The following is a 21,040-nucleotide window of genomic DNA, read 5'->3' as shown; positions in this document are numbered from 1 at the left end:
ATAATCATTATAAGAGGATATAAATAAATAAATATAAATAGATATAAATATAAATATACACTATATCTTACAGCTGTTTCGGCCATGCAGATAAATATGCCTCATTTTACTTATATTTGCCATGTATAGTATGTCAATATGAAGTTAAAAATGAGACATTTACAAATATATCTTAAGGCCTCTTCGGAGAATATATATATATATATATATATATATATATATATATATATATATACACTAGCGTAGCTAGGGGGGAGGTAGGGTCGGTACTTTTGGATCTGCTGAAGGCAATATGTGTTTTTTTGTGGGGCCCGTGGGCCGCCCCGGGCGACACACACTCTAGCTACGCTAGAATATGCGCGCGCGTGTGTGTGTTAAATAAAATGAGACAACAAAGCCAGAGACGATATGAGGGAGTTATTTTGGAAAGGGAGAGATATGGGAAGTATAAAGGGAAATAAGAGAATATTAATAAAAAAAATTCTGTTGGATGTTACGGTCCTTCCGTAGCACTTACAGAGCCTTACCTGCCATTTTGGGTCTTCTGAATACCAAAACTTCTCATTATATATATACACAGGACGGGCGTCTTTCAGTTTCCGTGTACAACAAATCCACAACGCTATAGTAGAGGATACTTTACCAAGGTACCACGCAGTAGAACTGAACCCGGACCTATGTAGTTGGATAGCAAGTTTCTTTACACACAACCACTTCTGCATAAATACTCTTTTATAAATAGAATAATTCCAATATGGAAAAATCTACCACAAGATCTGGTAATGACAAATGATTAGATTATAATTTAAGCGTTTTCTGTAAGAATTTAAATAATGTAAATCTTCTGAATTTTCTCAAAGCTAAGGATTACTAAATCAAATGTTGGACTTTCTTTTCTTTTTTTTTATGTATGTACTAGCAGTATCGCCCGGCGTTGCTCGGGTTTGTAAGGGAAATAACTATATAAGCATTTTTAGAGAGTTACTTCCCTTATAGATGCCAATTCGGGCTTTCTTAGCCATTTCTGTTTTGGTGTCTTCAAGTCATGAAGTCGTTGTTCTAAAAGAACGCTGGTCTCCTTGACAACGTTTTACGACGTTGATTTCCTTACACTCCCTTCCCCACAGCTTCACGAGGGAGGGAAGAAGGGGGAGAAGCAAACAGGTGCAGGTGTGACATGGACGCCAACTCCGCCGCCATCGACACACGAAAAATTATGCATTAAAATGGAATAAAAAAATGATGTTAAATTATTTTTAAAATCGTAGACTCATCGTAGACGCGCGCTAATACTCAGACGGGCTCGATATGAATCACGACTATAAGATACCCGAATTTGGTTAAACTGCACCGCAAAATGTGGGAGGAGTTAGGAATCTAAATCGAAGGGGACAGACACTCACACAACTACAGTTTTATATATATAGATATCTCATTATCTATGGTTAATCGTTGAGCTAGCAGAATCATCAAAGCATCGGAAAAGTGTCATCTGGTATTTCTCCCAGCTTTTTACATAATGAATTCATACGTTAACTTCGATTTCATCTTCTCGGGTTCGATAAAATAAACTGCCAGTTAAGCGCTATCTACTAGCTCTTTCTTTCAAGTTTTAGACTTTGTACTTAAGCTAGAAACTATTATGGTAAATTTATACGTAATATAGAACGTTTTTCTTTAGAAATTAAAAAATTTTTTTAAATGATTTCATCGAAAAATATTTCATATCGTTCGGATTTCTTGAAATATTTTTCATGTATTGCATAAAATTTCTGGCTTTATATAAAAATTTTGTCAAACAAGAACCACATCAACAACAACAATTTAGGAATTGTATACTTTATTTTTAGTTGATATTCGTTGAGGTTAAGGAGAATCTCATAAGGTTACCATCAGATTTTGCTTCATGTCTCTTTGGATTTTATGCCCCAAATCTCTTTTGTATGCATTTTTTAAAAATAGAAATTTCAAAAAACAAATTTTTTTAAATAGAAATATATGAATATAAATTCTTATTCTTTCATATCTTTTGATATGATATCTAATGTCTGCATAAAATAAAAGTCATTACAATCACCGTTACCACCACCTTCATTGTTTATTATTTTTCTTCTTTAACGACAACCACATTCTTCCGCAACAACATCAGCATGTTGTCGAAGTACAATTTCCTCAGGTTCCAAATACAGTAGGCTAATGGGCTTCAGTTTTGTTGGTACACAACAGGGCAAAAGAGTCACGTCTGGTTGTTTTAATTTCATCAAACTGCGTAACATAGCGTGATTGGTGGGATTAAGATCCATTGTTATAGGCGAAGGACAGTTACCAGAACACAGATGAGCATTGAAACGTTTTGGAAAGACAATCCACTCTCCCCATCCAATAACATTGAAGTCAATGTAATAATCATACAAACCACATGGAAGATCTTTATTTAGTACGTCCTGTCTTACTTTTTTCTTCCTTTTCCGTTTTTGTCGTCTGCGCTTTGATTTCGACTGCGACGAATGTCTGCGTTGTCGTTGCCTACTCACTTGTTGCGATTCGGCAGTAAAACGTTGGTAGATGTCTTGGAAAAAATGACTATTTCCCGAATAAAGGACCAAAAGACCTTCTCCTGGCCTTACATTGTGCTTCTGCTGTGCTATACTTATATCATCATCATTATCACGTAAATCATCTTTTTCACCTCGAAGCCGTTCCCTAACCACAATACTAATATTACCGTGCTTTGAGTTTATCCAAAAATTTACTGCTTTAGTTATATTGAATACTTCATAAACATTATCTCTCACTGGTCTATATCGTTGAGTGCTCTTATGTAGTCTTACTCCATTTTGTTTCACCACTACAGTCCAATGTCTGTATCGATGGTTTGGCCGGCAAGATGAACGAGGCAAAGCAGACGTTGTCGTAGCAGACGGGTAAAAAACTCGAAACTCAACCGTATTGGTTTGTTCATGTATTGGTAACTTTGGTATATCAAACACATAGATTAGCTTCGGACATCCATGTTTATTGTACTTCAATCGAGGAACTGTGAAAAGAAAGACGAAGTTTTAGTTAGGAGTTTAAATATTGTAATAAATACATTAATTGACAAGATATTACTCCAAGTAGATACTATATATAAAGAATTCCTTACATAGAAAAATTCTCAAAATTAAATTAAAAAATTATATTTATATCTACCTGTCTGTATCCACTTCTATGTATAACGTATTTATATGTGTGTGTATGTGCGCGTGTGTGTGTAAGGTTCACACTGGATATATGTACGCAAACTCAAGTTCAACAGTTAAAATGATAGGTTAGTCTCAATTGTTAAGATGCAGTTGCTGTGTATGTTAAGTCTGAGCACAAACCGTCCTGTGGTATTCTACCCACAAATGCTCAACCTACAACAAAATTCGATGCCGTCTATTGCAAGCTGAGCCTATCTGAGTTTTGCCTGCCCGTGTTGGCTGTCTACAGGCCGCCTCTAGCCGACCCCCAGGACGATGCTCATCTACTCGAAGCGATAAGATTCGTTTCAGCTTCGCATGACTGCTTGGTACTAGGCGACTTCAACGCTCACACGATCGATTGGCCCGCATCAATTTGTACAACATCTTCCCGGTTCGGCCAGGCACTTCTTGACGTGGCTGAAGATTGTTTTCTATCGCAACATGTTGAATATCCGACAAGGCATCGGTCTGGGCAGCAGCCATCTATGCTAGATCTGGTATTCTCCCGCTATCCAAGATCAGTGTCAGACGTATCTGTGTGCGCCCCTCTTGCCAAGAGTGATCATGCGGTCCTGAAGTTCGTCATGAACACAACTTTTTCTACGCCCACGATTACTTCGCTGCCACGTAGAGTCTTCTCTGCAATTAATCTTGAAATTCTAACCGAGGCTTCCGCGCTTCTGGACTGGCGATCCCTGATGACGTTGTCCTCAGTTGACGAACTATGGTCATCCCTCAAAGCATATGTAATCTGTTTGACTGACCAGGCAGTTCCCGTTGGGCTTCCCAAGAGGAAGAAACACAAGCCCTGGGTGACGAAGAAGGTTAAACGAGAAAGTCGACTCAGAGATATTGCTTGGGCTGAATTCAAAAACCTGGATTCGACTGCAGCTTTTGAGGTGTACAAAACTCAACGAGACCGAGCCGTGAAAATTGAAAAGAAAGAACGCTTCAGTTATGAATACAAAATCGCGGCAAATGCCAGTAGCAATCCAAAAACCTTCTTTGCCCATGTCCAGCGGAATTCCCGCTTGAACAACCAGATTGCAACGTTGGTAGACTCAACAGGCGTATCGATTGAGGACCCTTATCAACAGAGTCAATTATTTGCCGAGGCTTTTTCAACTATTTTCAAACAAGATGATGGTCCTGAACCCCCTCCATTTGATAGATCGGTACCTCCAATGCTTCGATTGGTCATCACGCGGGACGAAGTCAAACGTGTTATTCAAGGCCTCGATGTCAACAAGGGTCACGGCCCTGACGGCATACACCCACGGGTTATCAAAGCGTTGGCTCCGGTCATCTGCGAGCTCTTAACACGACTATTCAATATGTCATTGGCGACGGGTGTTATACCTGCAGACTGGAGAACAGCGATAATCTGCCCAATTTTCAAGAAAGGGAGCCGCGAAGACCCGCTTAACTACCGACCGGTTTCCCTTACATCAATAATCAGCAAGATGTTCGAAACCATCCTTAAGAAAAGTATGATGCTCCACCTCCTAAACACAGCCTCGATCACTGATTCCCAACACGGCTTCGTGCCGAAGAGATCATGCTTGACCAACTTACTAGTAATGGAAGAATTGGTGACGCGCATCCTCGATGATAGTGATGCTGTTGACATCGTTTTATTGGACTTTGCCAAAGCTTTTGACTCGGTAAACCACCGCCTACTACTTGTCAAGCTTCAAGCATATAGTTTCCATCCGGATATTGTACGATGGGTTCGTGCCTTCCTCTCAGATCGCTCTTTCCAAGTTCAAGTTAATGGTTCGCGGTCCGACGTCTCCAGTGCGAGCAGTGGCGTGCCTCAAGGTTCAGTGCTTGGGCCCTTGTTGTTCTTAGTCTTCATAAATGACTTGCCCGACAACCTCACGCAACACACCCTTCTATTTGCCGACGATATCAAACTGGTCGCTCCTCGCGGTAGTATAGAGGATCTTCGTCGATGCCTCCACCAAATTTGGAAGTGGTCTAACGATTGGGACCTGTGTCTGAACGTGTCAAAGTGCTGTCATCTGCCTGTCGGCTCTACTCCTGCAACTCAACTTGATTTCGAGCCGGGTCGTCTGCTGCTGGAGAGGACCGATCAGGTAAAGGACCTGGGTATCTTGGTGGATTCCTCCTTTTCGCCTTCGGCCCAGTGCGTCCATGCTGCCAACAAAGCGCGCGGAATTCTGTTTTTGATTCGACGGTCATTCGGAATGCTCACAGCAGCCATATTCCTACCACTCTATGTCACGCTGGTGAGACCCATATTGGAGTATGGGATTCAAGCCTCTTCTCCTTATCTCCTCAAAGACATACAGCATCTCGAAAGAGTCCAGAGGCTGGCTACCCGCATGGTTCATGGTCTCAAAAATTTGTCCTACGAAGAAAGGCTGAGGACGCTCGACCTTTATTCTCTTGAAAAATGCCGCCGCCGTGGTGATCTCATTCTCGCCCACAACATCATAAGCGGGAAGTGTAACCTCTCGAAAGAGCTGTTCTTCACTCCTGCTCCGGAGCGTCGGCTGCGGGGTCATTCCGAAAAGCTCTACCTGCGACGATTTCATCTCAATCGAAGGAGAGGAGCTTTCTCCGTCCGGGTTGCGGATCCGTGGAACAAGCTGCCAGATGAGATGGTGAAGATGCCGACGACCGCTTTGTTCAAAGCCTCCCTGGACCTCAAGTGGCCTGAACTCTTTACATGAACACCACCCTGTACTTAACTCCATGTCCCCCTACATGGCCTTGCTATTTGCTTTTGAGCCAAATTAACTAACTAACTAACTAACTAACAACATTCCATGTGATAAACAATGAATAATATTTTGTTTTTGTGTCTAAAACAATTTATGAATATTGGTTTCAAATTTTGGCACAAGGCCAGCAAATTTCGGGGAAGGTGAAAAGTCTATTAGATCAACTCCAATGCTCAACTGGTACTTATTTTATCGACCAAGAAACGTTGAAAGGTAAAGTCGACATCGGCAGAATTTGAACTGACATAGCGGTAGACGAAATACCTATTTCTTCACTACCCACAAGGGGCTAAACACAGAGAGGACAAACAAGGACAGACAAACGGATTAAGTCGATTATATCGATTCCAGTGCGTAACTGGTACTTATTTAATCGACCCCGAAAGGATGAAAGGCAAAGTCGACCTCGGCGGAATTTGAACTCAGAACCTAACGGCAGACGAAATACGGCTACGCATTTCACCCGGCGTGCTAACGATTCTGCTAGCTCGTCGTCTTACTTCCATAGATACTATTGTCTGAGACAGACAATAGTATCTATCCAAGCAGACGAATACCAAGCTACCACAAAAACGTTGGCGAAATCTCTCCTCTTCATTAACGAGAAGACGAATTTTAGTTTGCATCTCTATGATTTTTCTTTCATCGCCATGGTACAGGATAAATTTGAAAAAGTTTTAAAACTATTTTGATTTTGTTAAATTTGGCAATTTGACTGACCTGTTTTCAACATTCATTAGTCACCGTTACCTATGAGAAACATCGTATTTGCCAACGATATATCAAACAAAAGTGGCAACTCATTCATGCATGTGTGCATATGTGTACACTTCTGTCTATCTGTCTGCCTGTCTGTCTGCCTGCCTGCCTGCCTGTCTGTCTGTCTGTCTGTCTGTCTGTCTGTCTGTCTGTCTGTATGTATGTATGTATGTATGTATGTGTGTGTGTGTATGTATGTATGTATGTATGTGTGTGTGTATGTATGTATGTATGTATGTATGTATGTATGTATGTATATGTGTGTGTGTATGTATGTATGTATGTATGTATGTATGTATGTATGTGAGAGTGAGAAACCCCTAGTCTCTGTTTAGATATCTCTCAAGAAGGTAAAATCTGATGTAACACTTGAGATTTCGTTTGCATCCAATGATGTAGACTAGTTCTTCTGCCTGTGCAAATGCATACATTATTTAGAGAGTCAGTTAAGCCTTTCTTCATTTTAAAAAGCCTCAGACATAGGCATCGCTTGATTTTTAACATTTCTAATGTGTATTGCAAATTATGGCTATCCGTAGCTGAAAAATGCAAAGCACTCCATGAAAAATTCCATAATGGAATTAAAGCATATATCAGCGTGATTGGTAAGTTCTCTGAACATCGTAGCTGAATAACCAAGCGAGGGCATTGCTTGAAATCGATTTGCAACCATAATGCATGCATGCATGTATGCCTGTATGTATGTACGTATGTATGTATGTATGTATGTATGTATGTATGTATGTATGTATGTATGCATGTTTGTATTATGTATGTATGTATGTATGTATGTATTATGTATTATGTATGTATGTATGTATGCATGTTTGTATTATTGTATGTGTGTGCGTATATATGTGTGTATGTATGTATGTATGTATGTATGTATGTATGTACGTACGTACGTACGTACGTACGTATGTATGTATGTATGTATGTATGTATGTGTGTGTGCGTATATATGAGTGTATGTACGTACGTACATACGTATCTATGTATGTATGTATGTATGTTTGTGTGTGTGTGTGCGTATATATGAGTGTATGTATGTACGTACGTACGTTTGTATGTATGTATTTATGTATGTATGTATGTATGTATGTATGTATGTTTGTATTATGTATATATGTGTGTGTGTGCATATATATGAGTGTATGTATCTACGTACGTATGTATGTATGTATGTATGTATGTATGTATGTATGTATGTATGTATGTATGTATGTATGTATGTATGTATGTATGTATGTATGTATGCATGTATGTGTGTGCGTATATATGAGTGTATGTATGTACGTACGTACGTATGTATGTATGTAGCCCAGTTACAACTACAGCCGGCTATTACCAGTAAAGGTCTTAGTTGCCAATTTTGTACAAGACATTGTAGATCTTTAGCTGGGCTAAAAAGTCACATTCGATCACAGCACCAGTAACAGTTAAGCTTCGTGCAATGGCCATACTCGATAACGAGGGGGCAGCCATAATGTATGTATGTATGTATGTATGTATGTATGTATGTATGTATGTATGTATGTATGTATGTATGATGATATTTCCCACAAATTCAGCATTTGTATACACGAAAATATATCTCCCTGGGATCAAATTTTAGGAAGGAAACCCTTTTGTGATTGGATATTTGGAAATAACACTGTAATCGTTGGATTTTGTGTTTAGACGTGGATTTAAACAGTTATGATGTAGCGTAGAAAGGTATAAGTATTGTGAAATCTACCTTTTATACAGAAAACCACAACGAAAAGATCCCCATAAAATGAAAGATCAAATTTGTGAAGTTTAAGTTAACAAGTGTATTGTCTACAACTGAAACAGTGAACAGAATTTAAAAAATAAAGAAACGTTTGACTGAAATATGTCATTGGTACAAAATCTAAAAGACTGCAGACTGTGAGGTAATTTTTTTAGTGTAGTCTTAATGCAATTCTCAGGTTGAATCGGCATGGTATAACGTGACTAGGTTGTACCTTTGAATTATAGGTGAAATCAAGGAGAAACAGAGAAAGAGAAAATCCACCTGGGCAGGGGACTTGCACTTTATTCATCGACCCCTAAAACCTGAAGGAGCAAAGATGACCATGGCAAGATCTGGAATTAAGGTACAGAGAGCCATGTACACTGCAAGGGATTCTATCCGACGCTCTCACGTATACGTATAGTCATATACATGCTGTGGTTGAAATAACGATAAGATAGTCACGACTGAAACGGCTTTGATCACGTCTGCTTGATCAGAAGTGACCCGAGGCCAAACGAGACCTTTCTCACGGTCATAACCGATCCCACTCGTTATAGAGAAATATTTAAAAATGTCAATTTATCAGATAAACTATCGGGCCAATTCCACAATTCGTTTTATATATTCCTAAATATATAAGCCTCACAACATCACACTCCTCTGTAACTAATCTAGACTTATATTAAAGAAATACCCTAATATTTTTAGTGATAGAGATGTAGCTGATTGCTTACCTTTGGCTGAATAGCTTCGCACTGTATCAGATGGACGAATTTTCGATTTTCTTAGTTGTCCAGAACTATTCTGAAGGCTTTCTTCTCTTCTTAAATCTTTGAATAAATCAATCATGAATTTTTTTGATGGAGTCCACAGTATATTCCGGTCTTTGTAGTGTCCATTACGCTGGAGTTGATAAAGAATCGCGTCTACATTTAAATGGTCGGTATTGGATAGTGTGGTTATATTCTTTAAACTTTTTATCATTCGGTGGTTTACTGCCGCCACTGGCGAAGCAGACGACAAAGTGGACCAAAGCGCTAATAATATCAATTGAAACAGAATTAATGAACAGCACATTTTCAACAAAGACGCTATAAATTCTGAGAATTCAACCAGAATATTGAGAAACTGAAAGATTCGTAATCGTTGCTAACAGTATAACTTGCAATTGAATAGTACAAAAATTAATTGTCAGTGGTATTGACAGAACTGTCTTTTATCAAGAAATAATAGCTTTGTAGCAACTCAAAAGTTCCTGAAGGGAATGCAGATCTGTTGTATGAATCTTCTTTCTTTTTGATTATTTTCAATACATCGAATCTATTGACTTGAGAATCAAATCAGAGGTAATAAAGAAGAAAATAAAATTATGTTACTGAAAAGTGGGATCTCTCTTAAGAAAAGTTGTCGTTTCTTAGAATTTGAAGAATGATTATGATCGTTTTTAAGACTTGTAAATCCAGGTTACGATAGGGTTAGGGTTAAGAAGTGAAACCTGCGCAGGACGTTGTTCTTCTATAAAAGAAAGGGAGCCAGCACCTTCTGAATATATATACATCTAGGTGTGTATGTGTGTGCGCAAGTGTGTGTATGCGTGAATATATATAGGTATATATATATATATATATATATATATATATATATATATATATATATATATATATATATATATATATATATATATATATGTATGTATGTATGTATGTGTATATATATATATACACGTATATATATACATATGTATACATATGTATATATATATATGTGTATATGTGTATATATATGTATATATATATATATGTATATGTATGTATATATATATATGTATATATAAATATGTATGTATATATATATATGTGTGTGTGTGTGTGTGTGTGTGTGTGTGTGTGTCTATGTCTGTGTGTGTGTTTATGTCTGTGTCTGTATGTCTATACAATGAAGTTTGCGTCTGTTTGATATCTGAGTTGAGATTGTTATCTTAAGAGAATCTTACAATGTTTGATCATTCCTTAATTGTCAGCATACTCTTCAATCCAGACGGAGTAAGTACCATCAGAAAAGGGATTAGCAGGAAGAAAGATAACGCTCAGATCAGGATTTCTTTGTGAAGGCATGGAAAACTGTGAAATTGTAAATAGTAAATAATGTGATTTCGGAAGCTCATGCTGTGCGGAACGGACATCGCTAAGGTTTTGCTAATGACGTCATTTACTTCATTTTTTTTCTGCAAATGGCTGGACCCGGGTTGGCTTGTGGTAGAAGTGGGTAATTGCTACTCATTATTTTGTCTGTGCATGTGTATGTATACGTATAAGTGTATATGTATATGCATACATAGACACATGTGCATACATACATATACATGCATACAACACACACACACATATACACACACACACACATTAACGAATGTCAAGAGAACAGAAATCACGTTATCAACTTCATTAGCTTACATCTGTTTCTGCTACTAGAAGCAGTGCATTAAAACTAATTTTAATGGCTTCATCGAAGCTATCGGATGTGGCACAAAAACTCAGCTCTGAGAGCACTGCTTCTTATAGCAGAAACAACTGTAAGTTAAGGAGCTAAAACGGGATTTCTGTTTCCTTGTTATTATTTTATACTCTAGGCACAAGGTCCGAAATTTTTTGGGAGGAGACCAGTCGATTAGATCGACCCCAGTCGCAACTGGTACTTATTTTATCAACCTCGAAAGGACGAAAGGTAAAGTTGACCTCGGCAGAATTTGAATTCAGAACGTAAAGACAGACGAAATACCTACTTCTTTACTACCCACAAGGGGCTAAACACAGAGGAGATACACAAGGACAGACAAACGGATTAAGTCGATTATATCGAGCCCAGTGCGTAACTGGTACTTATTTAATCGACCCCGAAAGGATGAAAGGCAAAGTCGACCTCGGCGGAATTTGACCTCCTAAGCATTTCGCCCGGTGTGCTAACGATTCTGCCAGCTCGCAGCCTTCTGTTTCTTTGTTATTCATTAATTAATATTACACTCTGTACTAAGGCAGCGAATCGTTAGCACACTGGGTCAAATGCATTGCGGTACGTTCTGAGTTCAAATTCCGCTGAGTTTCATCCTTTCCGGGGTGGATAAAATAAGTACCAGTTGAATATTGGTTTGATGTAATCGACTTAAGCCCTACCCTGAAATTGCTGGCCTTTTGCTAAAACTTGAAACCAACATTACACTTTGTACTCGCCTATCGCTTTAATCTAAAGCAGTGGTTCACAACTGGGCGCAATATGACCCTTTGGGGGTCCATACAAGATTTTGTTGTTAAAATTTATGCGCAATAAATTGTTTATACTCCTACATATAGGGGCAGGCTGTGTGGTAAGAAGTTTTTTTCCCAACCACATGGTTCCAGGTTCAGTTCCACAGCGCGGCACCTTGGGCAAGTGCCTTTTACTATAGTCTCGGGCCGACCAAAGCTTTGTGAGTGGATTTGGTGCATGGAAACTGAAAGAAGCTCGTTGTATATAAACATATGTATATATTTATGTATGTGTCTTTGTGTCCATGTTTGTACCAGGTTTACAAAGAATAAATCCGGGGTCGATTTCTTTCGACAAAAAAGGCAGTGCTCCAGAATGGCCGCAGTCAAATGACTGAAATAAGTAAAAGAATAAAAGAAAGAATGTACGAAATATTTTAATTTTTTCATATATGATTCCTGATAATAGTTAATTATATGAATACATTAAGATTATCTTTTAAATATAGTGAATGGCTTTGGAGGTACAGTGGAATAAAATAGGGGCCGTCGGTCAACCGGGCACTGCTCGAGGGTCCGGAGCTCTGAGGGGCCCGCACTCTACATGTTAACTCTACTAAGACACACATTCAAAGGGGCTCGGTAAACAGTTATGCCTGAGGGCCCTTAATATTCTCAGTTCGCTCCTGATTGAGAGTGTAAGCGGGCGAGGTGCGTATTCTAATTAAGGTCACCAGTTTGTAAGGACCGTGCGATGCGATGCGAGGTGACGAGAATGGCTCTTTAGTACATCACACAGCCTTTACAGTAAATATATAATTGAATGGTACATTTAAGTGCCAGAGAGAAAATGGATATACCAGTCGCGTAGAATGATTAAGAGAATATTTATTGACATGAAAACATGTTTGTCTGCGTGTGCGTCATGTATACAGAATAATAGACAGGCCATCATGAGAACAAATGTATGTGTATGTAAGCATAGATATATGCGATTGCTAAGAAATATAAGAATGGTAATGAAGGAGACAGCGAGGAGTCTATAGCTATCGAAGTGAGAAGTTCATTGACACTTGTAAGAGAATAGCAATTCGTAGTCAATTGTACACAGTAGTTGAAATACTGTATCAAGAAGCCGCAGCCATGATGCAGAGCCGGTTACAGGTACGTTGCGTACGTGAAGTCGTGGCTGTGATGCTGAGCCGGTTGCAGGTACGTGCCGTACGTGAAGTCGTGGCTGTGATGCTGCTGCCTGGGTCACGTGATACAGGAGTTCAAGCAGGTTATATATTCGCTGTTGATCCATAGTGAATCAATTCACAAACAGTGAAGTGTTGGAACCTGGGCGAGTTGCTTGCTGGGCTGTGTACGTAGAGAGATGATGTTGACGACGAAGACGGAGGTTGCCGTAATGCTGTTGGACGAAGTTGGTAAGTCTCAACGTGGCTGCTGTGGTGGTGTCGCTGGAAATGGTTGTGTCTTTGTGGTCTGTGGCTAGACCTAAAAAGGTCTGGAACCGAAAGACCTCGAAAGGAGAAGGCGAGTTTTATAAGATGTAAGCTCAAAACTGGGTTGAGAACAGGCTGTCTCACGTGATTTTATTTAGAGGCTCCGATTGGTTATACGCGGCAAATTGGCGCGACAGAGTAAGAGACAAACTGCACCAATATCAACCAATCAGAGTAGTGGACACAATGGGGTCCAAATAGCGTTGTGTGTGTGTGTGTGTGTGTGTGTGTGTGTGTGTGTGTGTGTGTGTATAAGGACGTGTGACCAAGTGGCTAGGGTGTTGCACGTGAAATCGTGGTTTCAATTCCTAAACTGGGTGGTGCGTTGTGTTACCTGCTAGGTCCGAATGCACGTACATATAATAAAGGGGAGAGAGGAATTTCACTCGAGTGTACGCTACAAAAGCCTCTACTCTTTTCTACTCTAGGCACAAGGCCCGAAATTTGGGGTAAGGGGGCCAGTCGATTAGATCGACCCACAGCATGTAACTGGTGCTTAATTTATTGACTCCGAAAGGATGAAAGGCAAAGTTTAGCTCCCTGTAGACAATAAAGAAATAGATATTTGTAAACAACACCGGTAATTTTCTTTCATGTCAATAAATTTTATTTATTACATTCCAATGGTAGAGATTGATTTTTTTTAATGAGAAACCAGTAGCGTCTTCACAAGAAAAAATTTGAAGAATTGCGTGTGTATATATATATATATATATATATATATATATATATAGAGAGAGAGAGAGAGAGAGAGAGAGAGAGAGAGTTTGATAAACCAACAAAATTGAATATACAGCGCAGAGGGTAAAGAGAAAACTACTAAACAATGATCTGAATAAATATATGTAAGCTGTAAAAAAGATAATGAATTTTTATGGCAGAAGAAAGAAATGTAAGATACTTACGGCTCACAAACTTTGATCCAAATTATAATTCACAGTGTTTATAAGGTACTAGCAGAATTGCCCGGCGTTGCTCGGGACTGAATTGCTTGAAAGTACTGTTAATGATTGCACTGAATTATGATGATTATTCAGGCAAATATTGATATAAGTTTACGGTGGGAGATAAGGACTTAACGATCAAACGTGTGCCATTGCATTGTTTTGGGGGAACCAAATTTCTGATGAGCATTATAGGGGCACCAACTTTAAGTTTGAGAAAGTGTGGTGGTAGTCCGGGGTGCTCAAAGGAATTGAGTACCTCTATTGGATAGTTGATGACGTCCTCTGGGTCAGGAGTTGTATCGATAGACTGATATACATAGACTTCCCCAGGAATGAGTTTTAGCATTTCATCATTAATATGGTGAACAGTTTTATTCCTCGGGGCCAGTATAGCCTTTTTGCCAATCCAATCTATATTCTGATAATTAGCTTGTAGATCTGGGAACACTGCATCTCTGAGATCAGAAGGCGTCTTAACAATGGTACAAATGGAATCGATGGCAATATTACCATTTTCATCCCCTGGTATTTTGCCTTCGCCAAGTGCAAGGAGGGTGTGAGGAAATGCTGCTGATGTGATATTACGTCGCATATAAGCACGCATATTGGTGTGAAGTTTGAGAGTTACTTCCCTTTATTAAAAAAAATATGCATTAAAATGGAAAAAAATGATGGTAAATTATTTGTAAAATCGTAGACTCATCGTAGACGCGCGCTAATACCCAGAAGGGCTCGATATGAATCACGACTATAAGATACCCGGTTTTGGTTAAACTGCATCGCAAAATGTGGGAGTAGTTAGGAATCTAAATCGGAGTAGACAGACACACAACCTTTCTTTTATATATAAATATTTTCGTCCTAAAAAACTTTGTATGGAGTGAAAGGTTACCTCTATGGAAATATATACACACACATTATACATCTGTGTATAGATGAATATATAAATACATTTAAATATCTATATACACTTTTGGGCGATCTTTCTGCTATTTGGATATACTTTAGGTCTTATATTCGTCCTAAAAAACTTACCTGTCATACACTCACACACACGCACACACACACACACACTCACACGCACCCTCACACACACACACATGTACACACACACACACACTCACACACACGCACACACACACACACGTTAGCTTACAATTTTATTTATATATTTGCGTGTCTATGTGTGTAAAGAGGAAGTGGGAATGCAGAGTGAAAGAGTCACTCACTACAAAAAGTGAATTACTTTCACTTTAATCGTTGCACACTTGCAAAGACAAAGGAGGAGAAATTAGGGTGATAGCGTCAGTGAAACAGTTCGCTCCGTTTATGTGTGTGTGAGCGTGTGCTGTAGCCCACACTAAGAAAAGCATTTGACTTAGACACCACAATGTGAGTTTTCTCTAAATTTTGCTTAATTGGGGTTGAAATTTGATAAACTGGACCTGGCACGACCCGATGCATTCTACTCTTAAAAATGCTAGGTAAATTGTAATTGAAGAAATCCTATATTGTAGATTTCTATAAGAGACAAAGGGAGGCAGATAAAATCTGCCTTTTATAATAAGAGATTCTCGCAAATTCTATTGCAACAAATAAAACTTAATGTTCTTAAAATATACAATCACTGTTACTAAAATAACATTGGGAATTTGACTGTCATGCTTTGACTAAAATTCGTCCCAGTAAATGAAGCATGTAGGTGTATAAACGGATGTATCTTAGAAGCCAAATGACAAAAGTCAGAATTATACTTATCTAGTAATTGACACGGTCTGAAATTGCGTGCTGGAATTGAAGCAATTGCATCGTGGAAGAGCCATTTCATCCATCTAAAGCAGGGGTTCTCAACCCAGGTCTTTATGACCCTAGGGCAGTGTTACACAAGGTGGTGGTCCGCGGACCGGTGCCGGTTCGCGAGCCATCAGCTGCTGGTACGCGGCGAGTTCCCAGAAAAATAAGAAATATTATAAAATGCCTATGTAATACTGTATTATTTGTTTCTAAAATAAATATAAGATAAAAAAAATTGTCAGCTTTTATTATATTCATTATATATATTTCGTTTTTGGATTTGGTTTGCAAGATTCTTTATATGAGTTTGTGTGTTGAAGCATATTCTGTTGTGTCTGCGTGGCACCTTGGTCAAGTGTCTTCTACTATGGCCTTGGAGCGACCAAAGCCTTGTGAGTGGATTTGGTAGGCGGAAACTGAAAGAAGCCCGTCGTATATATGTTTGTATATATATGTGTGTGTTTGTGTGTGTGTGTTTGTCCTCCCAACATCGCTTGACAACCGATGCTGATGTGTTTGCGCCCCTTTATATGCATATATATATATATATATATATATATGTATGTATATATACATATATACATGTATGTATGTATATATACATATATACATGTATGTATGTATATATACATATATACATATAGATAGATAGATAGATATGCCTACATACATGCATACATACATACATACATGCATACATACATACATACATACATACACACATACATACACGCACGCGCGCACGCACACACAAACAAGAGACAGACATGAGCAGGTAGATACAAATAGAAATTTAATTATTTGAAATTTTCCAATTATTATAAAATTATATGGAAAGGAAATGCCTGTGAGTAAAAGGAGAAAGAGAGATGAAAAGAGAAAGAGTGCAAAATAGAGCGGTTGACAGAAGACGCAAAAAGCAAGAGATAGAGAGGTGGGGGTGAACGGACAATAAAATTCTTCTGGCGGCTCAAAATATTTCATTAAAATGTTAAATGAATTCAATAAAATTGTTACATTAGAAGGGTTAGAGTAAAAAAATAAAATAAAAATAAAGAAAAAGGAAGAGTGGAATCGGTAGAAAGGTGTGTAAGAGAAGAACAGAGAGAAAGAAAGGCGTGACTATAGAAAACTAGAGAAAAATGGTTAGGCAGAAAGAAAGAGAAAGGAAGGGGTTTTGTAGGAAAAAAAGAAATAGTATGAGTAAATATGTATATATATGTGTGTGCAGAATACATTGGAAGGAATTTTGTAATGTGACACACACACACACGTACACGTACACTAGCAGAGCCACCCATCGTTGATTGGGTGTCGAATATGGAGAAACAGTTTTACTGAACTTTTGAATGACTTAACTTACAGCAAATCTGAAGTTGCACTTTTAACCAGGATTCTGTGGCGTGTAGAAATTTAGAGACTGAGTTTATGGCTAATTTCAATTTTGTGCCATTAGAAAATACTACCATTATACTTTACATTTTATATTTTCTCATAATTATGAATTGATATGTAACACAAAATATAACAAAAATATTTCTACAAGAAATGTGTTTTATTCAGTACTAGCAGTGTAGCCCGGCGTTGCTTGAGTTTGTTTTCTTTTCGACCCTTTAGAATCGGAATTTTTGAAAAGTAAAAATTTTGCATTATGTAGCTTGTTATTCTCTTTATGTGAACATTTTTCTGGTTGAAAAATGGCGGCACAGCAGTCAAAAAACCGTAAAAAATAGGGATTTTCATAGAAAAAAGCACCTTTCTGATGTAAATAATTTTTGGTCTTAACATGGTCCGATTTGAATTTTTTCTTCTACGGAATGAAGGGCAAGTCTTCTTCTATCATACTCTCAATTTTGGTCAACTTGCGCTGCAGGGTCTCGGAGGAGATAGTGTTAATTGAAGGCTACCAAACCTGCCACACACAGACAACTTCAGCTTTATATATAAAGATGAATTCTGAGAGAAGATAACGTTTCTTGCTCTATGGTTTGGTGGTCAGATGAAAAGATATCTGTTTAATCTAACATGTGATCATGTTGCATAGGACTGACTCAAAGACAAACAGGGACTTGTCATCTCAACTCGAACAACTTTGAGGGATTGTTCCTGAGACTTGGTGGTCATGTAATAACAAGATGATCATTGTAAGATGAAGGTATTTGAATTGAAATAACATATCTAATTGAATGCGAAGAATGCATGGAATGAAAATATCTTCCTTGGTGCAACTACTGATAATGGTGGCTTCGATCACACGGGACATAAGAATTTTGATTGCTGGTCTTGTACCGTTATAGAGTTTTGGTACTTCCAAATTTTATAGTAAAATAACGAGTACTTTTGCTCTCAAGTACAGATTATGAGGTGGGACAGCAACGGATGGGAAAGAATTGATGAAATATGTTGGATATTTTGGTACCTTTGTTAACGTCAATTACATTGTAAACTTACTTGATCTGGTACCTTTTGAATGATGGCGCTATTAATATTCTACACTATATCGTTTTTTGGGAGCTACGATGATATGTTGAGGAAGTCGTTCATATTTTCTACAAATCCTATGAAAGATTGGAATAATCTTTCAATAGATTTTCTTGGGCTGTATTGATAATTGTTTTGCATTTTTTTTTTTTTTGGTATCTTGACATTTCGACTCCCAGTAATGTATGGTAGTTGACTATTGCCTCCAACTAAAATTTAACTTTTAAAAGCTGGGCTACTGAAGCATCTCTCTCAAGTGCAACTTTCAGGTTAGTAGAAAGACAATATTTTTATTCTCGTCTCTAATCATAAGTTTCTTTGGGTCATTTTCTTAACTCATATGCACATGTACCATTTGCGTTGATTGCCAGAGTTTGTTTGATATCAACAAAGGGTAAGACTGTCACTCCACCTATCGTGTTAATGCTACTGCTGAGATCTTGTAAGGAATGCTTGGTTGAGAGTCTCAAATGCAAATCTGTGAGAATTGATTCATACTTTCAGCTTGGCCTGCTTTAGAACTTCAGCCAATTTACATTCTTTGCCAGTATTGCACAGAGGGCTGTCATTATGTGCAAGTTTAAAAGAAGAATGAGGAGTTCTGCCACCTGTAGGCAAAATTGTAGCTATTCCAGATGAGATTACTACAATAGTGAAGAAATCTGATATCACAATTAGGTTCTACCAAAAACATCAAAGAAAACTATTCTTCCTGAATCAAATGTTGCCAGTTAATTGATCGTTGTATTCAATTTCTTTTCATTTGGAACCAAGTGTATTGGTGAGCATACTTCTACTCGTTGGCTGTTATAACTACTTGTATAAAGAATCTCTCGACTGAGAGTCATAGGTGTAATCCGTAGTGGAGCCGACAATCTACTCTGCTTACTAGTCGGATATTATAAAAGTATCTTTTGTGTAGAGCGGAGCTTATTGCACATGATATAATAAAAGAAAATATTGTGGGTTTATTTGAAGCTTTGCTGTTACTAAACTCAGTGAAACTTTGTCTTGTTGTTCTGGTTATTATGCTAAAGTTACTAAAGACTGGATGGTGAACGGGTACAAAAAAAATTATTGGGTTGTCCGGAAAGTTCGTGCCGATTTATTGTAGCTTACCTTTCGACTTATTTTAGATCATGGTTGAGTCCATAAAATAGGATTTGACTACACCTCCATTTAGAGCACAGTTTAAGCTATCTTTTCGTGGAAGAAGGTTTATGTTCCTATAACCTGTGTTAATTCTGTAACCCTTTAAAATGGAAGATTAGAAAGTTCATTTTCGGCACTTGATGCTTTGGGAACCAGACAAAAATTACTGCATCTCGGCTGGGATGTGTTACCCCACCCTCCATATTCACCAGATATCGCTCCTTCGGATTTCTACTTATTCAGGTCTCTGCAGAATAGTTTTAATGGTAAAAATTTCAATTCCTTGGATGACGTAAAAAGATACGTTGATGAATTCTTTGCCATGAAACCACCTCAATTCTGGGAAGAGGGTATTTTTAAGTTAAAGGAAAGATGGAAACGCATTGTGCAACAAAATGGTTCATATTTGATTGATTAAAAATGTAATGGCAAGTATTTATTGACCTTTTTCTTTCCTTTAAAAATCGGCGCGAACTTTCCGGACAACCCAATATAAAGAAGGCCTCCATTTTGTTTGGAGATTGTTTCAGTTTCAATCATTTTCCAAGAAGCACTTTCTTTGGTAAGCTTCACTGTATGTTACATAGGCATATCAAGCAAATGGAATTGGGTTCGTCTTTGAATATTGTGCGGTAATTGTTTCAGATTGAAATAGATTATTAAAATTCTTTATCATCAAAAACTCAGAAACGTGATTTCAAATACCATAGAAAGTATGGAATTACGTATTTTTTCATTGTTCCACGTTGAAATTTGTATATACCTTCAAAATATTCATATATATTCTCTGAATCGGACTGTTAATTTTTTTTAATAAAATTTGAAATATACTTAAACATCATAAAAATTCACTGCCCCACTTGCAGAGCACAAAATCTGAATATCTTTGAAATACAAACAGACACAATGCGAAACAATGAATCAATATTTTATTTCTTATCTTCCAGAGTATTTTGACCCGTGTATTATCTTTTTGAAGATATGGCACTAAATGTGGATTTAAATAACGATACCGTTTTAAACATATACTGTCGCTTTCTGTATATATATAACGTGCAAGCCTATGGTAATATGAATGTATACGCTCGCATGTATATTGGTGCATCCTTATGCGTATATATCTGACTCTAAGTGTGTTCGTGTATGCTTTTCTTTGCGCGCGCGCGCGTATGTGTGTGTGTGTGTGTGTGTGTCTGTGTGTGTGTGTGTGTGTGTGTGTGTGTGTGTGTGTGTGTGTGTGTGTGTGTGTGTGAAACAAACATTATACGCTAGAGAACCGGATGTAAACACTAACGACACAGCCATATCACACATTAGCCAAGGCTGAAAATCTTAAAGATTTGATATCGAGGTGTGAAAGATAAAGATTAATTTTTCAATAATCCTCACCACCACCAACACCACCACCATTAAACACTCTT

At 38.0% G+C, this 21,040-nt stretch overlaps 1 protein-coding gene across 1 annotated transcript; it reads right to left on the bottom strand.

Annotated features, from left to right (window-relative positions):
- Positions 1–1,865: 1,865 nt before the first annotated feature.
- LOC115210590 (nodal homolog) lies at positions 1,866–9,508 on the bottom strand. The gene is made up of 2 exons (XM_029779193.2): positions 9,230–9,508; positions 1,866–3,037 (listed from the first exon to the last, which is right to left on the bottom strand). Exons 1-2 carry the CDS (start codon positions 9,477–9,479, stop codon positions 2,115–2,117), a joined length of 1,173 nt encoding a protein of 390 aa, XP_029635053.1. The 5' UTR covers positions 9,480–9,508; the 3' UTR covers positions 1,866–2,114.
- Between the last annotated feature and the right edge of the window lie 11,532 nt (positions 9,509–21,040).

This window comes from Octopus sinensis, linkage group LG4, assembly GCF_006345805.1.
Source record: "Octopus sinensis linkage group LG4, ASM634580v1, whole genome shotgun sequence".
Classification (NCBI taxonomy): Eukaryota; Metazoa; Mollusca; class Cephalopoda; order Octopoda; family Octopodidae; genus Octopus; species Octopus sinensis.
This window is presented reverse-complemented; position numbering and strand designations above follow the sequence as displayed.